At 42.6% G+C, this 26,962-nt stretch overlaps 1 protein-coding gene and 1 pseudogene across 1 annotated transcript; both read left to right on the forward strand.

The window, feature by feature from the left end:
* Window positions 1-5,097: 5,097 nt before the first annotated feature.
* On the forward strand, window positions 5,098-22,804 carry LOC139443440 (UDP-glucuronosyltransferase 1A5-like). The gene is made up of 2 exons (XM_071224429.1): window positions 5,098-5,190; window positions 19,665-22,804. The coding sequence occupies exon 2, from the start codon at window positions 19,681-19,683 to the stop codon at window positions 21,217-21,219; it is 1,539 nt and encodes a 512-aa protein (XP_071080530.1). The 5' UTR covers window positions 5,098-5,190; window positions 19,665-19,680; the 3' UTR covers window positions 21,220-22,804.
* LOC139443441 (UDP-glucuronosyltransferase 1A7-like) lies at window positions 8,746-14,925 on the forward strand (annotated as a pseudogene).
* Window positions 22,805-26,962: the final 4,158 nt, after the last annotated feature.

Consider the following 26,962-nt stretch of genomic DNA (forward strand, 5'->3'; position numbering starts at 1 on the left):
TGCTAAGTACTGTCATACCACTGAAGATCCGGGGTAGAATAGGTCTACAGCAACCCATGCTTGCTGTAAAAGGTGATTATGCTTGTCGTAAGAGGCGACTAACGGGATCGATGGTCAGGCTTGCTAACTTGGTTGATATATGTCATCGTATCCCAATTGTGTAGATCGATGCTCATGACGTCAATCACTGGATTGTCTGGTACTGACTCGATTATTTACAGACCGCCGTCAACTGGAATATAGCTGAGTGCGGCGTTAAACAACAACCAAAGAAAGTTCATAAGATACTTCATCTGATGACAAATAATATCTGAAGTTATCAGCTCTACCGTGGACCCATGCAAATCTGATCACTTCCAACTGTTCAGTTGTTCGCCTTGATTTAAAAAAAGTGAAATCCCCAACACCCGCATCTGATCCACATCTTCCATTCATAATATGGATGTTTAGAACACCTCACATATCTTAAGAGATGTACCAAATCTGTTAATAGTTGAATCTACCGAAAATCGTTTCATGCTAAAACTGTTAAATAAATCCCACCTGTTGTTACCATTACCTTCCAAGTATCCAATGACATCATCTTCAACAAAATCAGGTTGTGTTCCAGTTCTAGAGTTATAATCACCTCCGATGATAATATGCACATCATCGCACTTAGATCATCTTGTAACAGTACTATACCGGTTTCACATTGTCGTAACGGGTTATTATACCAGGTTGAAGACCCCGGGCGAATATATACACATCCGTATAACAGGTCTTTATTTAAGAAACATCTATCCATATCTGGTTTAATGTATATACCACTATCCCACACTTTGGTCCACTTTACAAGATGTGAAAGCAGAAATGAGATTGCAGAAAGCAATTGAACTCCCGCCGCCGAAGGTAACTCACAGAACTGTAAAATAACCAGATTCGCGTAAATAAAATATGCACCTGTCTTATTCTCCTTTACATCGTCTTCTTAATAAACGGTGCGATTTTCTAGGTCGTCGCATGTCAAGGCAAACAGTATTTTATACATATTTCAGTCGACCTACCATGCCCCACTTAAGATATTTATTTCAGTAGCTATTATTTATTGTTTCAAAGTATTTCTAACATCAAACAGTTCATTGCGCTAAAATGACTCTACCAATTACAATTTTGATAAAATAGTCTAAATATAAATTAAATGTACTAGTAGAGCCTCCCTTGTGTAGAGCCTCAATAAACTCGGCAGGTCAGGACGCGAGGACGACAGTCTACCCACCCAAGAACGGGTGCACGGGCCTTGTCGAGGAACTGAAGCACTAACTGACTCAATCTGTCAAGGGTTCACGATGTCCCAGTTTTCAATATCCAGGTGCAGGGGCGCTGTACCGACACGTGGGCCCGGTAACATACATATATCTACAACTCTGGTAGATATTAAATAAAACTGTGTTATCTATGTCGACCGTAACCGTGGCCTGTTTAACACCACCTGTACGTAAAGATCCCTTGCATAAGGCGCTTCGTCACGCTGATAATAATGATTATCAGATTAAAGTAAAGAATGCAGTAAAGAGGGTTTGGGTGATCCTGGTACAGTCTGGTTTGGCTCATCATCAGCTCCTATAGTATAGCGGCTTATATTGACTAAATTGTGCAATTTGTGTTAAAAGTATGACAACTAATACACAGGTTCTTCAAACAAGTATATAGGGCCATCCAGTCGTCTAAGGCGCCGCGATTCGCTGTGCAGAGTTGCGTCCCTTGGTCACGCCAGAAACCTATGATTGTGGGTTCGAATCCCAGTTTGCCCCGACTGTGTCCAGGTTTATCAGCACCTTATCCGTGCTCGTGGGCTTCACCGAAGTGGTAAACGTCTGATACCTGCATCACTTCGGGCTTTCCTCCCACATGAGTGAGTGAGTGAGTGAGTATGGTTTTACGCCGCTTTTAGCAATATTCCAGCAATATCACGGCGGGGGACACCAGAAATGGGCTTCACACATTGTACCCATGTCGGGAATCGAACCCGGGTCTTCGGCGTGACGAGCCAACGCTTTAACCACTAGGCTACTCGACCGCCCCTTCTCCCACATGAAGCTGTCACGCCGTGATATAACTGGAACACTGTTAAGCGGCGTTAAATCCAAATCACTCTCACACTCCAATATTTTCCAATATGGCCGCCAAAATTATCCTCATTTTTGGACATTTGTAAACATTAGGCGTTTGGTTTTTCATATCGCTTTCTCATATACTGCACTGCCTTGTCAAAACCCTTCGAGAACTTTTCGGAGAATGTGAATATGGTTGTAATAATGGCAGCAAACCCGGGTACTCTCTCAATGTCAGTCAACAAATTGGGAGGTATCAAACCTAAGGCACCGAGTGAGTGAGTATGGTTTTACGCCGCTTTTAGCAATATTCCATCAAATGGGCTACACAAAATGTACCTATGTCGGGAATCGAACCCGGGTCTTCGGAGTGACGAGCGAACGCTTTAACCACTTGCCTACCCGACCACCCCGAGAATATTGGGGAATATCAAAAGGGACATCCATTTTCATGACATAAATGATTTCCTTTGAATCATCAAAAAGGACAAGATCGGGTTTGTTGGCCTGGGTATAGGTCAAAGCCTGTATTGCGGGCCTATTCCAAAGAATTTTGCTTTATCATTTTTCACGACGCCGTCGACATATTCTGTGTCAAAACCACAAGCATGGCGAAGACGGAAGTAAAATGTTTAGTGTTGTGTACTTTCTGCTCATTAACCTTTTACGCTGCCTGGCGCTCAGCATCACTGGCATAAAACAAGGAGTGGCTGGCTCGGACTCAGTATGATGTGTCGCACCCCGAGTGGGTTTGCCGCACGGTATTTAATTGCTATAACCCCGGCGTAAGTAAGGTCCAGTACGTGGGGTGACTGAAAAGTTCTGAGCCTAATAACATTATTTTTCAATGTTGCCCCCTCCGGAGTCAACACACTTGTGCCAACGATGCGGAGAGCCTGGTTTCCACTGTGTCCTCCTGGTGATGTAAAAGGTCAACCACAGCAGAGATGACGTCATCATGATCTGCATAATGCTTGTTTAGGAAGTTCAAGGGGTGAGGTAGAAATCTGACTGCCAAATCTGGATAATGCAGAGGATGTTTAGTAATTTAAGCCACAGTCATGCATTCAGTCAATGAGACCACAGACTGTGTACTGGTGCATTGTCCTGGTGGAACACGACGTTTAATCTTGATATTCTCGCGCAGTTGCCTGAAGAGATTTGCATAATATTGACCATTAATGAATAGGAGGTGGTCCTCCAGTAGGAATCCCCCAAATCACCCTGCCAGCTCAAGGGACAGTCTTGCTGCCTTCTGAAGAGACGTTAGATGTTCCCACTGCTTTGACTGTTGTTTGGTCTCAGGCTGTCACTCCCAAACACTCATCCATGGTGACAAATCACTCAACAAAGTCAGCTGGGTCTGCTTAAAGAATATAAATTCTCACAAGAGAGAATGATGAACCTGGAGCAAGGAGCTGTGGAACCCAGCGTGCTGAAACCTTTATCATGCCCAGTTCATTCCACGCGCCGTTGTGTCGTTGCTTTATTTAGTTCTTTTCTTTGTTGTTTAACGCCGCACTAGGCAATATACCAGCTGTATGAATGCGTTTTGTAAATAATCGAGTCTTGACATGAACATCGATCCAAACAATTGGGATACATGCCATGCATGAACCAAGTCAGCGAGCCTGACTTATGTAGTTCTGAAATTCGTAATATTAATTGTGGTTCACTTCTCAGAATGTCCTGACTCTCTCATGAGAGATGCCAGCTGTATTAGCTACATGTGGCATGTGGTGAGTCGTCTATCATCTATAATCATGTTATGTAGTTTATCAACATTTGTCTTAGTTTGTGTCTTTGTTGTTTAATTTCAGCTACATGACGGCAGTCTGTAAATAATCGAGTCTGGACCAGACAATTCAGTGACTGACATCATGAGCATCGTTGGCATTTGAAGGTCTTCCTGATCTTGGATCATCCTCGAGGGTCTCTCTTCAAAACCCATTAACTCACAATCCACCTCTCAGCAATGGCACAGGAAAAAGCATCACCCCCTAAAGTTGTTAATATGGCTGTTGGTGTTCACGCTTTCAGTTGGAGATCCTCGGTGACAGCGCAGTTTCCAATTCTGTCTATTTTCATCAACAGAGTAACGTCGCGTTTACCAGTATTCCAGTTATATCACGGCGTGTCAGTTTAATGTGGGAGGAAAGTCCGAAGCGACGCAGGTCTGAGACGGTTACCACTTCGGTGAAGCCCACGAGCACGGGTATGGTGCTGACAAACCTGGACACAGTTGGGGAAAACTGGGATTCGAACCCACAATCATAGGTTTCTGGCGTGCCCAAGGGACGCAACTCTGCACAGCGAATCGCGGCGCCTTAGACGACTGGGTCACCCGTGCTCCCCTCATCAACAGAAAAAAACCATAGTCACTTTGTAGACATATGCTGCCTGGCTGTGTACTTTGTTCAGATGCAGCCTGTTAACGGGGCAGATATTGTACTTAGTACATGCAGTGTTGAGGGTGTACTTTTCAGCCACCTCCGCTTTGTTTGTTTGTTGCTTAGCGCCCCACTCAGCAATATTCCAGCTATATGACGGCATTTTGCAAATATTCGAGTCTGGACCAGACAATCCTGTAATTGATATCATGATCATCGATCTACGCAATTGGGATACGATGACATGCATCAACCAAGTCATATCTCACCTGTTCACTGACATTGCACCTCACCTGTTTATTGACATATCTCACCTGTTCACTGACATTTCACCTCACCTGTTTATTGACATATCTCACCTGTTCACTGACATTTCACCTCACCTGTTTATTGACATATCTCACCTATTCACTGACATTTCACCTCTCCTGTTCACTGACAACATTCAGTTTCACATGTTCTGGAACCTAGGCTGTTCATGTCTGCACCTCTCTGACCTGTTTGTGTGTGTACCCTCTCACTTGTCCAAGGTCTATCGTCTCGATTTTTTACGAGTTAACGTTTGTATGCTGTCGGTTGCGTTTATCAGATAGCAGCCACTGCTTCAAAAGTACAAGGCAGGGTTACCTTCCTTGTTATCGAGGACCGTCGCTTGCGAGACTGCCGAGAGGGGCCTGAAGCGGTGTGTGTTGTCGCAAACTTGGCAGGTACGTCAACGTAGACTTATGGTTTTGCAGCGGATCGCATGTAACTATGGCAATGAGCACGGCACTACTCTCGCTTCCTTGAGGTTTATTGATTGCCCTTCAATGACAGAACATCCCGTCGAAGTTATGGGTAGAGAGGGGTGGTTTACATGAACGGAATTAGAAATATACAGTGTATTACCGTTTAGTTATTGTTTCACGGGGGATGGGAAATGTTTGTTAAAGAGAGGATAGGACATGAATTTTCAGCGATCTTTTTGTGTCCCATTTATTTCTGGAACTATAATGTTATTTCGAAAATAGTTTCTTTCTTACTATAATGTGCCTGGTGGTCTCAGCCATTCCTACAGAATCATTTGCATGGTGAGTCGGGAATAAGTGCCTAAGAGTGTCCGCCTGATCCATGTACAGTTGTACACGCGAGGTACGTCCAGCTCTTGGGCTTCCGGGAGGTCACAACGTGTATGAACGAACCTTTGATCATCTCCTGTTTATTTGAACATTTACATAACAATTGATAGGTTTATAGTGTCGAATACGATATTTCTTTTCCTTAGTGTTACAAGTGAAAATGTAACTGCAGCATTTCTTGGGATGTGTAATAGTCAATATTGTAAGTTCATATAACCAATGTCAATGAATAGCCGTTTCATTTTATTTTACAACTAAAACTGAATATTACTTTAACAATGGATAATACTTTTCGTTAAATATATGCACACATTTCTGAAAGAATTGCCTTGGTCTTGGAATTGTTTTTTTGTATGTTGTTTGATACGCAGAACAGTGATATCTGACGATTCCCCAGGTGCGCGTTAGTCACAAACAATTTTACGAATTATTCCTCTCGTTTTGCATTATATAATCAATGGGTTCATTCTTTTTTTCAATATTGTGATCACAGGATATTAAACTGTTTACTTTATTTCTCCAGGAATTGTAAAAAGTATAAAAAACAAAACCAAGCCAGGAACCCCATTGGTCCAACCTTAAATGATTATCCTGATAATTCTTTACCAACAGAGTTTTCTTCGCATCTTTTATTGTGTAATTCTGAGACGAGATGAAGAGAAATAACAAAAGTAATAATGGAAAATATATGTCCACCATTAAATATAAATTTGGTTGTTTTGAAATATTTTTTTGGGTATTTCATTACGTAAATTGATGCCAAACAGGTGCGTGTCTAGTCCAATTAAGATACACGACAAACTATCTAATTGTTTACATATTCAATACATTATTTACTTGCTGAAAGCAGTCACTTTATGTTGTGTCTAAAAAGCGTCAAATTCCGTTTTACACATCGAAATTTTCCATACCATGAACGAAACTTAGGTGAGATATATATTAATCAAAATACGACGTTATCCAAGACATAAAAACAGACATGACGTCAAAAGGAACGGTGTTATGTTTTTGGTATTTTTTATTGCATTTGATTAAAAGGCTAGTGCTCCATTAATAATGTGTACAACATTAGTCAAATGACACTTGCACAATCAGGAGAATGTTGGAATCTAAGGACTAAGTTATAGGTTATATAGGGCCATCCATTTCTATATTACCTTTTTTTAAGTACGATTTCATCATTTGTTATGGTTTTTTTTTTATAATTAAAAGTATACAGTTTCAATATCGATATTTGTATTGGGATATTTTGGTTCCTCGTAAACAAAACACCACGAAAATTAATTGCCCTTACCCACAGCTGATTCTCACCAAGTGACCTGAGTTACAATAAACTAGTGCTAAGCATAGCGGAGTTATGCCCCCTTTTCTTTGTACGCGTGTAACCTCTCCGTAGCCTTTTGACGTCATAGAAAAAATCAGTTTTCGTCATTTACGGCATGCTATTTTTGGCATTGAATGTATGTCGTTATACATACGCATATAACTCCATTTGATATGTAGTTATGTCGTTCAGATATTTTGTTCGCTCACAGTTTCTGTAAAGCTTCTAAATAAAAAAATCGTCGCACAGTACTTTTATCGGTGTACGAAAAAACGCGGAGAAATTTACTGCTTTTCAACGCAGAATAAATTCTCTGACAACACTTAGTAGTGTCTTTTTTAAAACCGTTTTAATATTTGCAGTTTAACTTAAACCATCAAATAGGAAATTTAATATTCTCCACCTCTGCGTAATTTTATAGCCAGAGGTAGATTCAGTACCGCGTGAGCGCAATTCTCGCACAACCTTCACTTTTCCGACCTTAGGAAAATGTGCGTCAGAAAAAACCTCGGCATTCAGAGGGAGAGACCCGTGATATGGCTGGAATAGAGCTAGAATCGGCGTCAACCCATTCTCACTCACTCTTGGGCTCCATGTGCCTACACAGTATGGAATCGCAGAGGGGCGGATCTGAATTACGCCCTCCATTGTGGACGGATTACACCAGAAACAGCCAAACATGTGCGCACGTTAAGAGATAATTTCTTAGTTTTAGTGTAAAATTGACTGAATATATCAGCTAAAATATGAACACGAGATATATGTACGCGTAATGTACCACCACGCCAAAATAAGTACACACATGACTGGCGTTACCCATAATTCACTGTGCTGTTTAATGCGTTAAAGTTTGGACAAGTATTCTTCAATTAGATAGTTTCTACGATGTTCACAGCATTGATTTAACTACATGTAATTCTTGTATCTTGATGATCCTTAACGTTGAAAGGAGGGACAGCGAAAGCACTTGATACACAGCCAGTTACGGCCTCCCAGCCAGAAGTATGACAGTGACGGTCAGGTTGGCCTCTGGGTGACTTTATCTACCAGTGACGGCCTTCCTAGGCCGTAACTGAACATCTCAGTGTGTAGGTAATCTTGCATCTAGTCTCATAGCCACAGTTGAGCTGTCAGTGGTTATACAGAAACCAGATTACGTCACCCAGAGGCCAACCATGCCACCTGCAGCGGTGTCTCATACTGTTGTTGGCCGAGACGTTGCAAGTGGTCGCGTGTAGGGTGTCGGCAGTCAGCAACCCTGGCATCGTGTTGAACGGATTACACGTAGGGGCATTGAACAAACTAGTTTTTCAAAATATCTGTGTGAACTGATTACTCTTTTGAGTAATTGCTTTTAAGATTTTTCCATAAACTTAATGATACAAATACAAGCGATTCATCCATATGCGTTGGAATTTTGTATCGAGATAAGATTTGTTCAGCTACAGATACAAAACCAGATATTTTTTATTTAAAACTATGAACCTGATTTAAGAAAAGCAAAACACCTTGAAACAATGTAATTTTTGCGGCAGGCGATTTCCATTCGGAGATTGGTATTACCAGCAACTCTCCATGCCGTCGAGGTATGATGACACAAGATCAACTGCTGTCATCAATCATACCACTCGATATATTTTTTCGATCTAATTTCAGAACTGTATTGTGTAAATAAGGACATCTGCTGTCATATCCAGATCAACTTGACATATTTGCTTCTTTATTTCCCACTGATACCGTGGTTGGTCCCATGTGGTTTGCAGAACAAACAATCAACGTTTGTTCACTATTGATCTGAGAATAGAGTTACCTCCCCTGGTCTTGGTTGTTGATGGTTGTTGAGACAGAGGAAATCTAATTGTGTTTAAGTTGTGAAGGTATGTACTTACAAGTTCTCGACAGAAAGTTGTATGGTAGCGTCATTATTATAACGAAGTGTTTTATTTGACTATTACTAGTACAAAGAAGATTTCGTTGTTATTTCCAGTGACGGCTCACGGAAACACATCCGTGGCTGTTGCCAGTGAGGCCACTGAGGGTAGAGAGGGGTGGTCTCGGGGACACCATACGTTTTTTACACCCCTTAGCTTCGTTTAAACCATTTGTAGATGAACTGATGCACATGATTAACATTAAGGCATTTATATTCAGTTTTCTAATCTGCGGCACTGAAATATCACAAATGTAGAATGAAATAAAAAAGAAATATTTTCCGATCTATATATGTGTAATTTCAGTAATGAGAAAAACACCTTAAAATGAACAACACTGTTTTATTTTTGTTAATTATCATTTAATGCAACACTCACGAATATATTTCATCCATCTGACGACAGCCGGTGAATAATAGAGTCTTGTCCAGACAAACCAGGATTGATACTTGGAGCAACGTCCCATGCAGTCGTAGTACGATGACAACCAAGTCAACAAAAAATGCATTTTGTGTACAACAATGACTCCCCTCCCATGAAGTATGCCCATCTCCTCATGTTTTGTCACCATATCCCTACTGGAATGGCACAATATATTCAATAATGACATTTAAGAAGCGATTATATTATCGCTATTTCAACAATTGTAAACACTGCTTGATAAGACCACACACGCTTATCTAAGGTTTTGTTAATCAAGTTGTTCGCGAAGTTACCTACCTTGCAAAGGTTGTTGATAAGCTTAGCGGAGCACTTTTACGTCCGGACTGTCTCCAGGCTAGTTATTTTCCTTGGCGGCTTGCAACCATGCATGGAACTGAGCCCGAAACCGACTGACCGTTATGTTTACAAACAAGTGATGATTTTCGTGATGTCCAATACACTTTTCCCATTATTTTGTCTGAATTATTTGCTTCAACTTCCATGTAATTAGTGAGGTGTGAATGCAATCTCTGCAATCTCGTACCGAACAAACAAACAAACAAACCAACCCAAAAATATATATGTCATGGTGACAGAGTGCATTGTTACAGAGAGTGCACAATTACATGGTGACGTGGGGTGCACGATAACACAATGACACAGAGTGCAGGATGACATGGTGACAGTGTGCCTGATAACACAGTGACACAGTGTACACTTTGATGCCGATTTCACGATGACACAGTGACACAGACTGCTCAGTGACACAGTGTATACAATGACAGTGACACAGAGCCCAAGATGACACAGTGATAGAGTGCCTGATGACACAGTGACACAGAGTGCTCAGTGACACAGTGTATACAATGACAGTGACACAGAGCCCAAGATGACATGGTGACAGTGTGCCTGATGACACAATGACACAGAGTGCTCTATGACACAGTGTATACAATGACAGTGACACAGAGCCCAAGATGACACGGTAATAGAGTGCCTGATGACACAGTGACACAGAGTATACAATGACAGTGACACAGAGCCCAAGATGACACGGTGATAGAGTGCCTGATGACACAGTGACACAGAGTGCTCAGTGACACAGTGTATACAATGACAGTGACACAGAGCCCAAGATGACATGGTGACAGTGTGCCTGATGACACAGTGACACAGAGTGCTCAATGACACAGTGTATACAATGACAGTGACACAGAGCCCAAGATGACACGGTAATAGAGTGCCTGATGACACAGTGACACAGAGTATACAATGACAGTGACACAGAGCCCAAGATGACACGGTGATAGAGTGCCTGATGACACAGTGACACAGAGTGCTCAGTGACACAGTGTATACAATGACAGTGACACAGAGCCCAAGATGACATGGTGACAGTGTGCCTGATGACACAGTGACACAGAGTGCTCAATGACACAGTGTATACAATGACAGTGACACAGAGCCCAAGATGACACGGTGATAGAGTGCAAGATGACACAGTAACACAGAGCATAAAATGACAGTGACAGCATGCGTGATGTCACAGTGACATAGATGGAGTGGTGACACAGAGTACACAGTGACACAGAGCATAAAATGACAGTGACAGAGGGCTTGATGACAATGACATAGAGTGCATGATCACACAGTGACAGAGTGTATAATGTGACATTCCTGTACATGACAAAACAGTAACACATGCATATGACAGTGACAGAGTGCATGATGACAGTGACACGGTGACATGGTGACAGTAAATGATGACACAGCGATAGAGTACATGGTGACAGTGCATGATGACAGTAACAGAGTGCACGATGACAGTGACAGAATACATGATGACAGTGGCGGAGTGCATCATGACAGCGATAGAGCACATGATGACAGTGACAGTACATGATGACACAGTGAAATAGTGCATGATGGCAGTCACAGAGTACATGATACAGTGACAGAACATGATGACACAGTGGCAGAGTGCATGATGACAGTGGCAGAGTGCATGATTACAGTGGCAGAGTGCATGATAACAATGACAGTACATGATGACACAGTGACAGCGTTCATAATGACAGTGACAAAGTGCATGATGACAGTGACAGTACATGATGACACAGTGGCAGAGTGCATGACGGTGGCATTGTGCATGATGACACAGTGAAATAGTGCACGATGTCAGTGACAGAGTGCATGATAACAGTGACAGAGTGCATGATAACAGTGACAGTGCATGATGACAGTGACAGAGTGCATGAATACAGTGGCAGAGTGGATGATGACAGTGACAGAGTGCATGATGACAGTGACAGAGGGCATGATTACAGTGACAGAATGGATGATAACAATGACAGAGTGTATGATGACAGTGACAGTGCATGATGACAGTGACAGAATGCATGATGACAGTGACAGAGTGCATGATGACAGTGACAGTGCATGATTACAGTGACAGAATGCATGATGACAGTGACAGAATGCATGATGACAGTGACAGCGTGCATAATGACAGTGACAGCGTGCATAATGACAGGGACAGAGTGCATGATGACAGTGACAGTACATGATGACACATTAACAGAGTGAATGCTGACATGACAGCTATATGATGGCGGTCGGAGTGCATGATGACACAGGGACAGAGTGCATGGTAACACAGTGATAGAGTGCATGATGACACAGTGGCAGAGTGCATGATGACACAGTGACAGAGTGCATGATGACAGTGAAATAGTGCACGATAGCAGTGAAGGAGTGTATGATGACACAGTGGTAGCGTACATGATGACAGTGACGGAGTACATGATTACAAAGTGTCAGAGTACATGATGACACAGTGATAGAGTGCATGATGACAGTGAGAGTACATGATGACACAGTGAGAGAGTGCATGATGACACAGTGACAGCGTGCTTGATGACACATTGACAGAGTGCATGATGACACAGTGACAAAGCATGATGACAGTGACAGAGTGCATGATGATAGTGAGAGTGAAGATGATGACACAGTGACAGTGCATGATGACAGTGGGAGAGTAGATGATGACACAGTGAGAGAGTGCATGATGACACAGTGACAAAGCTGATGACAGTGACAGTGCATGATGACAGTGAGAGTGTACATGATGACACAGTGACAGAGTGCATGATGACACAGTGACAGAGTGCATGATGACACAGTGACAGATTGCATGATGACACAGTGACAGATTGCATGATGACAGTGAGAGTGTACATGATGACAGTGAGAGTGTACATGATGACACAGTGACAGAGTGCATGATGACACAGTGACAGAGTGCATGATGACACAGTGACAGATTGCATGATGACAGTGAAATAGTGCACGATAGCAATGACGAAGTGTATGATGACACAGTGACAGAATACATGATGCCACAGTGACAGTACATGATAACACAGTGACAGGGTATATGATGACACATTGACAGAGTGCATGATGACACAGTGACAGAGTACATGATGACACATTGACAGAGTGCATGATGACACAGGGACAGAGTGCATGATGACAGCGATAGAGTGCATGATGACAGTGAGAGTGTACATGATGACAAAGAGAGAGTGCATGATGACACAGTGACAGTGTATGATGACAGTGAGACAGCGTACGATGGCACAGTGACACAGCGTGCATGATGACAGTGACACAGAGTGCACAGTGTCACAGTGACACAGAGTGCAATATGACACAGTGACAGTGCTTGATGACACAGTGACAGGGCATGTTGACATGGTGACACAGAGTGCACAGTGGCACAGAGTCAACCAGGTATGGATACGCAAGCGATACACAAGCGAGCACAATCAAATGGAATATGTGATGGTAGACACTCAGCATGGACAAGGCTCATTGAAAAGTACATTGTGACAACGTATCCTGAATCGTGTGGATAGTCATACATTCGATATCAGTTTGCTGATCTTTCCGACTCTTAACACATGATGCAGTGACTATAAAGCATCAACGATATTTTCTCAGGAATAATCCTCAATACTAACTGATAATGAACAGTTTCTTCTGTTTTCAGGTAGTTCAGTTCAAGATGTCATTTCCTTCCTTCATACTTCTTAGCTTAATAGTCAGCTGTGTCCAGGGAGCAAGAATTCTTCATATCCCCGCTCCTGCAACTAGCCACTGTCTAGAATCAATGTCCATTGGGCACACACTTCTTGAAAGAGGCCATCGCGTAGCGTTGTTTGTTGTCCTCTCGAATCCCAAGCCATATTTAGAAAGAATAAATACTGAAGTCTTCAAGTCCAGATTCAGACTGGTTGTTCCTGATCTGAATCCATCGTTTCAGGAGAAACATGATGACCTGATGGCAATTATCCTCAAAGGGATATTTGAACGAGTTGGTTAACTGGGCATGATTCTGTCTGTCATGAAACCTATAATCGAAAACCACTGCAGGGTTGCAATGAAAGATAAAGAAGCTCAAAAAAAGTTTAAAATGGACAAGTACGATATTGCGGTGGTCGATTCGATGCCTGGCAAAGAATGTCTGTTTGCCATTGCAGCCTATCTTGGGGTTCCAGCAGTCACTACCAGTTGCTATATTGGCCCGACAGAGCGGAATGCCTCTTCAAAGTAACACTCTCCCTCACATATTGTCTACTTACACGAATGACATGACATTCCCAGAAAGGTTCATGAACACACTCGTCAACTTCGCCACTCCACTTCTGTTGCGCTTCATGTCCCCATCCATTGACTACTCGGTATTGGATGAAAAACTCTGACATGTCCAGACAGGTGACTTGATAAGGGACTATATCATTGACTACCCCAAAGCTGTGTTTCCGAATTTTATTCAGTGCGGTGGTCTTACAGCAAGACCAGCAAACCCACTTTCATCTGAGATGAAGAAATACATGGATGCGGCAGAACAAGGCGTTGTTCTTGTTACCTTTGGAAGTTTATTGAAGGGTTTTCCATCGTCATTGATTTGAAGTTGATGGCTGTCTTTGGATGACTGAAGTACCAAGTTCTGTTCAAGCAGGATAAAGAGGAAATCTGCGGTAACATCAAAACCGTGAAATGGGTGCCGCAAAATGATATCCTAGGCCATCCCAACACCAAAGTGTTTATTTCTCATTGTGGGAAGAACGAATTTTGGGAGGCACTGTATCACAGAGTTCCTATCATCTGTATGCCAATCCACACGGAAACATTCACCACAGCCATTAAGGTTAAGAAATACAATATCAGATCTAGAATCAAAATATTTGATGATACTGTTGATGATCTGTTTGAAAACATCAGCTACGTTCTTGAAAACAAATCTATCAGCCAGAACATGAAGAGGATGTCGAGCATCTTTCGTGACAGACCAGAAAAGCCTGACAGAATGAGCGGCATCTGCTGTAGAACATGTTATCAAGTACGGCGGAGACCACTTGCGACAGCCCCCAGTTTGCTTTGTTAGTTACATCTATGCTGATGTATGGGTGTCTATTGCTGTTATTGTCAGTGTAATATTTGCTGCCGATAACTGGATCTGTCGCAAGTGTTGTTGCAAGGGAAAGAGTGACAGGAAGCACAAAACTGACTGATGAAGTATACCTTGTGGGGTATATAGATTGATAGGCGTATTAATATGAAGCTAAGATCAATGAATGAATCGTGACTGTGAATATGACAATAATCATGATTAGTGAAGTCACTTGTCATTGATATGTTGATATTCATATACTACAACAGACTAAAGACTATTTCCTGCAGACTAAAGAATGATACTATTGTCAAATAACAAATTGTGTTCAGTGTTTTCTGTGTTCTTTGAAATAAAGTTTTCCTTTTAAACAAAAGTTATTCAACTGTTGGATCATGACTGTCTTTATTTCGGTGTCTTAGTTGTCATCGTACCCTGATCGCATGGAACGTTGCTCCTAGTATCAATCACCGGTTTGTCTTGTCTTGATTTGACTCGATTACTTACGGTGTCAAACAACAAACAGCATGTACACTTGCTAAGTTGTAATGGGATTGTGGGGAGGGAGCCTAGTGGTAAACTCGCCTGGTGTACCAGCAATTCTGTTAGAATCCGCGTCACTCTCTATAAAATATCAAAGGTCAATAAATGTGTACGTCGTAGCCCTAATCTTATCAGTTCTAACAAAGCAGTATTGTATCAATTCATGTTGTTACCTTAACAACACCGCGTGTGTCAGTGCCCCATCTCCACCCTCAGTGTTGGGGTCAAAAACTGTGCACACCCTGGGTCCTTACTCATGATATGAGTCACGGGTTGCCCGGATTGAAAAAAACACTTTTATTTGTGGTTTTCACCATTACTATGTGCTTTCCTCCCACAAAAACACCCGATTTGACTCGATTATTTACAGGCCGCTGTCATATCAGCTTGAATAGTGTGGTGTTGAACAACAAACAGGGTGTAGACTTGTAAAGCTATAATGAGACTATGGGGAGCCTCCTGGTAAGCTCACCTGGTGTACCAGCAAAACTGGTTGCAATCCGTGTCACTCGCTATAAAATATCCAAGGTCAATAAATGTGTACACCGTAACCCGAGTTTTTATCTATTCCAACTTCGCGGTATTGTACCTGGTTGTTACTTAACAACACCAAGTGTGTCAGTGCCCCATCTCCACCCTCAGTGTTGGGGTCAAAAACTGTGCACATCGCAAACGGATATCTGTGAATACATGTACCTAAAGGAAATGAGACATGTTTTATAAACATTTTGAAGCATATTGTTAGTATAGGATCTAACTGTGTTGTTTGGGTGAATGGTATACCTTTCATCGCTCTTATAACACAGTCACTCAGTGGTTTTCTCTCGTTACACAACACTTAACACAGGCACAGTAGCCTCAGTTGTGATGTCAGGTGGTAACAGAAAGCAGCTCATTGCTTTTCCCTAAACTAGTCTGGACTTGTGCCGATTTCATAGTGCTGGCCCACTGAGATAACATGCCGCAGTTTAAAGTAAATCCCCCACTCAGTATACTGACTCCGAGCCGACCAATCCCTGTTTTGGCCCAAACCTCACGCAACACTAATCCTAAACCTTAAACCTTCAAAAACGCACCTCATGGAGCAAACACATCAAAATCAAAATTGACAGTTCACTTTTGACCTGCATCACTTCGGGCTTTTCTCCCACATTAAGCTGACACACCGTGGTATAACTGGAATTCTGTTAAAAGCGGCGTTGAACCCAACTCACTCATTAACTCACTGTCAGTCAGGGCTCAGTATAATGCACTGTCAGTCAGGGCTCAGTATAATGCACTGTCAGTCAGGGCTCAATATAATGCACTGTCAGTCAGGGTCTCAGTATAATGCACTGTCAGTCAGGGTCTGAGTATGTTGAGCTGTACGTGGTCAATATGTTCCGCTGTTAGTCAGGGCTCAGTATGTTGGCTGTCAGTCAGGGGCGCAGTTGGCTGTGCTGTCAGCCAGGGTCAGTTTGTTTCCTGTCTGTCGGGTCTCAGTATGATACACTGTCAGTCAGGGCTCAGTATGATACACCGTCAGTCAGGGCTCAGTATGGTACACCGTCAGTCAGGGCTCAGTATAATACACCGTCAGTCAGGGCTCAGTATAATACACCGTCAGTCAGGGCTCAGTATAATGCACTGTCAGTCAGGGCTCAGTATAATGCACTGTCAGTCAGGGCTCAATATAATGCACTGTCAGTCAGGGTCTCAGTATAATGCACTGTCAGTCAGGGTCTGAGTATGTTGAGCTGTACGTGGTCAATATGTTCCGCTGTTAGTCAGGGCTCAGTATGTTGGCTGTCAGTCAGGGGCGCAGTTGGCTGTGCTGTCAGCCAGGGTCAGTTTGTTTCCTGTCTGTCGGGTCTCAGTATGATACACTGTCAGTCAGGGCTCAGTATGATACACCGTCAGTCAGGGCTCAGTATGATACACCGTCAGTCAGGGCTCAGTATGATACACCGTCAGTCAGGGCTCAGTATGATACACCGTCAGTCAGGGCTCAGTATGATACACCGTCAGTCAGGGCTCAGTATGATACACCGTCAGTCAGGGCTCAGTATAATACACCGTCAGTCGGGGCTCAGTATAATACACCGTCAGTCAGGGCTCAGTATAATACACTGTCATTTAGGGCTCAGTATAACACACCGTCAGTCAGGGCTCAGTATGATACTTTGTCAGTCGGGGCTCAGTATGATACACCGTCAGTCAGGGCTCAGTATGTTGCCCTGTCTCTCAGGGTCTCAGTATGTTTCCCTGCCAGACAGGGTTTCAGTATGTTGCCCTGCCAGACAGGGTTTCAGTATGTTGCACTGTCAGTCAGGGTTCAGTATGTTGCCCTGTCTCTCAGGGTCTCAGTATGTTGAGCTGTCCGTGGTCAATATGTTCCGCTGTTAGTCAGGGCTCAGTATGTTGGCTGTCAGCCAGGGACAGTCTGTTTCCTGTCTGTCAGGTCTCAGTATGTTGCGCTGTCAGGGCTCAGTATGCTGTACTGTCAGTCAGTGACTCAGTATGTTTCGCAGGTTTAGTCGGGGTCTCAGTATTTTGCGCTGTCCGTCAGGACTCAGTATGATGCCTTGTCAGTCATGGTTACAATATGCTTGCTGTCTTTAAGGCGCTTGTGATCAGTATAATCCGTTGTCAGTCAAGGGCTCAGTAGGTTGCCCTGTCAGTCAGCATCTCAGTAGGTTGCCCTGTCAGTCAGCGACTCAGTATTTTGCACTGTCAGTCAGGGGCTCAGTAGGTTGCACTGTCAATCAGGACTCAGTATGTTGTACTGTCAGTTAGGGGCTCAGTATGTTGCACTGTCGGTCAGGATCTCAGTATGTTGCCCTGTCAGTCAGTGTCTCAGTATGTTGCCCTGCCAGACAGGGTTTCAGTATGTTGCCCTGTCAGTCAGAGCTCAGTATGTTGTACTGTTAGTCAGGGCTCAGTATGTTGCCTGAGTCAGCGTCTCAGTATGTTGCCCTGTCAGTCAGCGGCTCAGTATGTTGCCCTGTCAGTCAGGGTCTCAGTATGTTGCACTGTCAGTCAGGGTCTCAGTATGTTGCCCTGTCAGTCAGCGGCTCAGTATGTTGCCCTGTCAGTCAGGCCTCAGTATGTTGCCCTGTCAGTCAGAGCTCAGTATGTTGCCCTGTCAGTCAGCGGCTCAGTATGTTGCCCTGTCAGTCAGGGTCTCAGTATGTTGCACTGTCAGTCAGGGCTCAGCATGTTGCCCTGTCAGTCAGCGGCTCAGTATGTTGCCCTGTCAGTCAGGCCTCAGTATGTTGCCCTGCCAGTCAGGGGCTCAGTATGTTGCCTTGTCAGTCAGGGGCTCAGTATGTTGCCCTGCCAGTCAGGGGCTCAGTATGTTGCCTTGTCAGTCAGGGGCTTAGTATGTTGCCCTGTCAGTCAGGGTTCAGTATGTTGCCCTGTCAGTCGGGGTCTCAGTATTATGCCCTGTCAGTCAGGGTCTCAGTATGTTGAGCTGTCCGTGGTCAATATGTTCCGCTGTTAGTCAGGGCTCAGTATGTTGGCTGTCAGCCAGGGACAGTCTGTTTCCTGTCTGTCAGGTCTCAGTATGTTGCGCTGTCAGGGCTCAGTATGTTGTACTGTCAGTCAGTGACTCAGTATGTTTCACAGGTTTAGTCGGGGTCTCAGTATTTTGCCCTGTCAGCCAGGGTCTCAGTATTATGCCCTATCAGTCAGGGGCTCAGTATGTTGCCCTGTCAGTCAGGGGCTCAGTATTATGCCCTGTCAGTCAGGGGCTCAGGATGTTGCACTGTCAGTCAGGGTCTCAGTATGTTGAGCTGTCAGTGGTCAATATGTTCCGCTTTTAGTCAGGGCTCAGTATGTTGGCTGTCAGCCAGGGACAGTCTGTCTGTCAGGTCTCAGTATGTTGCGCTGTCAGGGCTCAGCATGCTGTACTGTCAGTCAGTGACTCAGTATGTTTCACAGGTTTAGTGAGAGTCTCAGTATTTTGCGCTGTCCGTCAGGGCTCAGTATGATGCCCTGTCAGTCATGGTCACAATATGCTTGCTGTCTTTAAGGCGCTTGTGATCAGTATGATCCGTTGTCAGTCAAGGGCTCAGTAGGTTGCACTGTCAGTCAGGGCTCAGTGTGTTGCACTGTCAGTCAGTGCTCAGTATGTTGCACTGTCAGTCAGGGGCTCATTATGATTAGCTTTCAGTCAGGGGCCTTGTCAGTCTGTTGCGGTGTCCATTGATTTAAGGTGTGGCATCAGCTACCAGTACCTAGTTCATCCCAATGATCATTATTCGATCACACTTTCTCACACACTGAGCTGATAAGAGGTCATGCTGTTAAATATATATATTTACATTATACCCTCTTACAATGTAGAGCAGTGAAAGCCCAACTTCAATAATTAGTAATCAATAGCCTCTTTTAATTGCAGGTATTTCAGTTGAAAGATGTCACTTACTAACTTCGTCCTTCTGATCACAATTGTCAGCTGCTGCCATGGAGCCAAGATTCTTTTAATTCCAACTCCTGCAACTAGCCACTGTCTGGAAATTATGTCCATTGGAGAAGCTCTTCTGAAAAGAGGCCACCATGTTACCTTATTTGCCGCCCTCTTTGATCCCAAATCTTGTATTGGAAGGTTGGATAAGGAGGCTTTCAAGACCACATTCAATGTTATTGTTCCTGATCTTGATCCATCGATGCAGAAGACACATGATGAAGTGTTGGCAGCTGGACACAAAGTAATATTTAGTCGTGGCGCTATGTGGAAAATGTTTTTGAACTTTTTGAAACCTATGCTACAGAATCACTGTAGTGCTGCGATGAAGGATAGTGTTGTTTTAGAAGGGTTAAAGAAGGGCAATTATGACATTGCATTGGTGAGTAGAATGCCTGGCTCAGAATGTTTGTTTGCCATCGCTGCCTATCTTGGGGTTCCAACAGTTGTTGCTAGCTCCTACATCGACGCAAGAGACAGCGGAATGCCTCTACAAAGTAACACATTTCCTCACCTTATGTCTAGTTTCACCAATGACATGACATTCCCTGAAAGACTCATAAACACACTCTTAATCTTTGCCACTTCTATCGTATTCAGAGCTTCTTCAACATCTACTGACTACTCTGTACTGGGTGATAAATTCCGAGATGTTGATGCAAGCAAACTGGTAAGGGACTCTGTGCTTTTCATAGAAAACTCCGATTATATCATTGACTACCCCAAAGCTGTGTTTCCAAATTTTATTCAGTGTGGTGGTCTTACAGCAAGCCCAGCAAACCCTCTTTCAGGGGAATTGAAGAAGTACATGGATGCGGCACAAAAAGGTGTTGTACTTGTTACCTTTGGAAGCTTGATAAAAGGGTTTCCACCACCCCTGATTGAAAAGTTGATGGCTGTCTTTGGTCGACTGAAGTACCAAGTTCTGTTCAAGCAGGATAAAGAGGAAATCCGCGGTAACATCAAAACCATGAAATGGGTGCCGCAAAATGATATCCTAGGCCATCCCAACACCAAAGTGTTTATTTCTCATTGTGGGAAGAACGGATTTTGGGAGGCACTGTATCACGGAGTTCCTATCATCTGTATGCCAATCCACGCGGAAACATTCACCACAGCCATAAAGGTTAAGAAATACAATATCGGATCTAGAATCGAAATATTTGATGATACTGTTGATGATCTGTTTGAAAAGATAAGCCTCGTTCTTGAAAACAAATCAATCAGCCAGAACATGAAGAGGATGTCGAGGCTCCTTCGTGACAGACCAGAAAAGCCTGCAGAACGAGCGGCATCTGCTGTAGAACATGTTATCACGTACGGCGGAGACCACTTGCGACAGCCCCCAGTTTGCTTTGTTAGTTACATCTATGCTGATGTATGGGTGTCTATTGCTGTTATTGTCAGTGTGATAATTGCTGTCGATATCTGGATCTGTCGCAAGTGTTGTTGCAGGAGAAAGAGCGACAGGAAGCACAAAACTGAGTGAGATGGAACATTTTGATAATGTTACTTCGTAGGTTAGAACTCATGGATGTTTGAATGTTTGTTCACCTTGATAACACCAGCACATTACATACAATGAGAATAAACTGTTTGATATACTTCCAAATGTCATGGCTCAGTCAATCAAAATGATGATTTGGCAATTCATTTAACTAGACTTGTTTTGTTACAAAGGCTGCATACGCCACCTCTGACTTCTGGCCTGTACTAAAATGAAACTTAATTGAACAAGAGATTCAAGCAGTGAAAAGTTCAATAACGTTTTGAAAATTGATGCCAATGTCGTATTTTGTTTTGTCAAATTTTATATTCATATTATTCCAATATTCAATGGACACTTCGTTTAGTTCGATATTTTATTATATCAAATGCACTATGGCGGAATACATATGTACTATTCATGTTACATAACAGGATACGTAGCAGTCTGACGGTGTTTAGCCATTGTGTTAGTCAGTATGCAATCTGACCGTTGGACAGCTACTAGGCAGGCTGCCTCACTGATCCTCCAAGATGCTGTCTGGCCATTGCTGTCCTGTTACCATTGTGTTTTGTTTGTGTGTTTGTTGTTTAATGCAGCACTCAACAATGTTCAAGCTATATGACGGCGGTCTGTAAATAATCGTGTCTGGACCAGACAATCCAGTGATTGATATCATGAACATTGATCCACGCAGTTGGGATACGATGACATGCATCAACCAAGTCAGCGAGCCTAACCACTCGATCCCGTTAGTCGCCTCAAGCAGGATCGACTCTTATACGGCAAGCATTGGATTGACGAATACCTTTCCACCCCGGATCCTCATGGGTGTGGCTGTATTCTTTTAATCAGGAATAAAATGTTGTGGACCCAATGATGGACTCCTGTGTTGGAAGAGACAGATCTCCCAAACGAAATAGCCCTGGATACTTGTAATGATTTGTTTGTTTCTTGTTTAACGCCACACTGAGCGATATTCCAGCTGTATGACAACTGTCACAAATATTCAAATTTGACCAGCCAATCAAGTGGTTGACATTATGGGTATAAATCTATTCAATAAGCATACGGTGACGCACACTCCACCAACTCACCAAGTCTGACACATTCAGTCGCTTGAGGAATTATACGGATTTTCCCAAGGCTGGAGCAAGGAGAAATAGGTGTGGGGCGTAATAGGGATTGAGTACATTAATCTTGGCAGCTGATAATTATTTATGTGTGTCTTATCCTCTCAGGATCTTCATTTCACGAGTTCGAATCCAAGACCTATACCACTTTTGGCTTTCCTCACACTTCAAGATCACCTGCTGATATACTGTTGAATATGTGTTAAACTGAACTCGATCAATGTATGCGGGGGTTAGATTAAAATAGTTTAGGCACTTTCATATCATTATTTTGGACCTGCAATATACAATCGTGAGATTGATCTCTTTCTTATCACATTTAGCTTCGACCCTCACTGTATATTTTCAATGGGAAAGGATGCATGTTTAGAAGAGATAAAATTGATTTGAGGATTACCAGTAGATTCTGTGTTCACTGTAATAAAGTATTATTTTCTGTGTTTTGTTTTAGTATTGCAACCTCAGGTTTCCAAATACAATTTAGTAATAATTTCTGAATTGAGTTGTTGTTTTTTTAACGACCACAATTAATATATTGCAATCGAGTGTCATTAATAGAGTGGGCTCGTGAGCTAGGTGTATTCTTCAGAATATTAAACACATCAACCCCTCTAACGTATCCGACGCCATACCATTCTCCGCTCTTGATCTGAAATAAGCTTCAGTGCTTGAGTTTTTGGCCATGTGACTTAAAAATCCGACGCCATACCATTCTCCGCTCTTGATCTGAAATAAGCTTCAGTGCTGGAGTTTTTGGCCATGTGACTTAAAAATCGACATTCTGACGATGCTTTATCTTTGAGTGTCCGTGGATAACTCGTTCCTAATCCTTTTCTATTTGTGAATAAAATATGCTTTAACTAAATTCACTGAACATAATTGCGTTGGTCTACAATTGGATGCATCCTCTAATGATCTTTCGCTAATTCTACTGCACTGTTACATCCAGATAACGCAGTCCTTCTAGCCTTTTCAAGAAAACATTACAAACTTCTTTTGGTTGTTTTCACTGATATTGTACAAATATTGAAACTAAATATAAATACTAATAAAACAAAAGCAATATTTTTGGGGGTAATGCATCTCTCAAAAGAAAGCATATAAGTCTTGAATGTAACTAATCTGGAATTCGTTGATGGGTATAAGTATCTTGGGATTCATTATCAGAAAAAACAATAAATTTCACTAAATCAGTAGATACATCTGTGTGATCACGCTATTTTACGCATGTGCTTTGTTCCACGAAAATCAGGGGCGGTCGGGTAGCCTAGTGGTTAAAGCGTTAGCTCGTCACGCCGAAGACCCGGGTTCGATTCCCGACATGAGTACAATGTGTGAAGCCCATTTCTGGTGTCCCCCGCCGTGATATTGCTGGAATATTGCTAAAAGCGGCGTAAAAACATACTCACTCACTCCACAAAAACCACGCATATGTAACCTTTCACATAAATGTCAACTTTATTTATTTGATGCTATGCTGAAACCACAGGGGGAAGTTTTGGGTTTTGAAATTTTTTTTTTTTTAAAAAGTCCACATATATTATATAAGAAAACTTATCCCAGTTAAAAAAGGAACACCACCTTTTATGCTTTATGCTGCGCTGGATAGAACTCCCCTTTTTATAGATATTCAGATAAGAAAGATCACATTTTGGACGAAAGTTTTTATCTGAAAATAGAGAAAACTGTCCCATATTAAATACATGTCCTGGTATAAAGGTACAAATACCAATGGTAATATTTACAAATGGCTCATTTTTATTCAAAATATGTTAGACCAAGCTGGCATGAGCTATGTTTGGCTGTCACAGAGTTAAATATCATCTCCCTGGTAAAACGTAACCCTTTCACGCAAACTACATGATATTCATCGGCAAAATTGGAACGCGGTACTTCAGATTCATCTTAATGTTCAACATATCTAATCATCATAATTGACAAGAATCTTGAATAGTATTTATTAAATGTTCCTTTCTTTTAGCTCTTAAATTACTCCTCTTTTGAACATCCTGTAACCACTGTGACCAAGACTCCAATAAGTGATCATATTTGTAAGTTTTGTGAAAAATGAAAGGTGTTGGTGATGAAAAGTATTACATTTTTAAATGTACATATTTTAACGATGTTTGTAAATTGTATATCCTATGTAAATGTAGGAATCAACTTAAAATTGCTAGAGTTTATAAAATTGTTTAACACCTCTAAAATCTGTCCAGATAAAACTGTAAATATACTGATATCAACATGAAAGCAGTTAAAGCTGTCAATATCACACAACCAAACTCAAATAGTGTCGCATTAAGTTGTAATTTTGACGTGTGGGTTATCGTGAGTGAGTGAGGTGGGTTTTACGTTGCTTTTAACATTATATCAGTTACACCACGGCGTGTCAGCTCAATGTTGAAGGAAATCTCGAAGTGATACAGGCCTCGGACGTTTACCACTTCGGTGAAACCCACGAGCACGGATATGGTGCTGACATACCTAGAAACATAATCGGTGCGAACCGGGATTCAAACCCACAATCATAGGTTTCTCGCGAGTTTGAACTTACACATATTTAATTGCTTTGAGCTTCAATAACCTTTTCTTGTGGTACGAGGAAACTGAGTGGATTCGGTGGTCAGGCTCGGTGACTTAGTTGTCATCGTACCCTGACGGCACGGGGCGTTGCTCCTAGTATCAATCACCGGTTTGTCTTGTCTTGATTTGACTCGATTACTTACGGTGTTAAACAACAAACAGCATGTACACTTGCAAAGTTGTAATGGGATTGTGGGGAGGGAGCCTAGTGGTAAACTCGCCTGGTGTACCAGCAATTCTGTTAGAATCCGCGTCACTCTCTATAAAATATCAAAGGTCAATAAATGTGTACGTCGTAGCCCTAATCTGTATCAGTTCTAACAAAGCAGTATTGTATCAATTCATCTTGTTACCTTAACAACACCGCGTGTGTCAGTGGCCCATCTCCACCCTCAGTGTTGGGGTCAACAACTGTGCACAACCTGGGTCCTTACTCATGATATGAGTCACGGGTTGCCCGAGTTGAAAAACACACTTTTATTTGTGGTTTTCACCATTACTATGTGCTTTTCTTCCACAAAAAAGCTCATGCGCAGTTACATGTAGAATAATGTTTAACGATTGATCGACGCTCAGTTAAATTCGTACCATGTCCGCGTCAAGCACAAGTCGAGTGCAGAACAAAACAATTAGTGAACCTGTAGAAATGACACAGGTGGTGATAAAATTCGATTATTCAACTTATTTTTCAAACATATTTCTCCGTTCTCATAAGACACTGACACTTTTTAGATGTATATTTAGAAATTTTAGAAATTTTTAATATTTAAGTTTTCATGGCAACAAGATGGAATTAGGTTCCAAACTCTTTTTTTACAAGTTCCATGACAAGTTCCACCTCGGTCAAAAAAGGTTTGGGTTTGTTTAGATTTAATTATGTCATACATTCTGCAACAGGGGCGGGGGATATAGCTACGTTTGTGGCAAACTCTTGTTAACACTTGTTCTGCAACGGAGAATTAGAGTAAAGAAATGGACGACTTGTGGTTTAACATTTTGCCGCAGCTGCCAATACCTGCTGTTGTTGTGGCGATGGAATAATTACCATAAGGCTTTCTCCCACACAAAGCTGACAAATATTATCAATATTTACATTTTACCCACTTACGATGTAGTAGCTAGTCCCTTTGTAAGTCAGTTGTTCCTCATGTTTGCTCTAAGAAAGGGTCTCTGCATGTGTTCTGTCAGTTACATGCTCAGCGTGATCCACTCTCAGCCAGGGTCTCAGTATTTTGCACTGTCAGTGGTGGGCTCAGTATGTTGCACTGTCAGTGGTGGGCTCAGTATGATGCACTACCAGCCAGGGGCTGAGTATATTGCACTGTCACTGTTGGTCTCAGTATGTTGCACTGTCAGTGGTGGGCTCAGTATGTTGCACTGTCAGTGGTGGGCTCAGTATGTTGCACTGTCAGTTATGTGCTCAGTATGTTGCACTGTCAGTGGTGGGCTCAGTTTGCTGCACTGTCAGTGGTGGGCTCAGTATGATGCATTGTCAGTGGTGGGCTCAGTATGTTGCACTGTCAGTGGTGGGCTCAGTATGTTGCACTGTCAGTGGTGGGCTCAGTATGTTGCACTGTCAGTGGTGGGCTCAGTATGTTACATTGTTAGTGGTGGGTTCAGTATGCTGCACTGCCAGCCAGGGGCTCAGTATGTTGCACTGTCAGTGGTGGGCTCAGTGTGTTGCACTGCCAGCCAGGGGCTCAGTATGTTGCACTGTCAGTGGTTGGCTCAGTATGTTGTACTGTCAGTGGTTGGCTCAGTATGTTGCACTGCGAGCCCGGGGCTCAGTATGCTGCTCTGCCAGCCAGGGGCTCAGTATGATGCATTGTCAGATTTGGGTTCAGTATGTTGCACTGTCAGTGGTGGGGTTCAGTATGTTGCACTGTTAGTGGTTGGCTCAGTATGTTGCACTGTCAGTGGTGGGCTCAGTATGTTGCACTGTTAGTGGTGGACTGAGTATGTTGCACTGTCAGTTATGTGCTCAGTATGTTACATTGTTAGTGGTGGGTTCAGTATGTTGCACATTCAGT

Source organism: Haliotis cracherodii, unplaced genomic scaffold (genome assembly GCF_022045235.1).
Source record: "Haliotis cracherodii isolate W230 unplaced genomic scaffold, xgHalCrac1.p SCAF_5, whole genome shotgun sequence".
In the NCBI taxonomy this organism is placed as follows: domain Eukaryota; kingdom Metazoa; phylum Mollusca; class Gastropoda; order Lepetellida; family Haliotidae; genus Haliotis; species Haliotis cracherodii.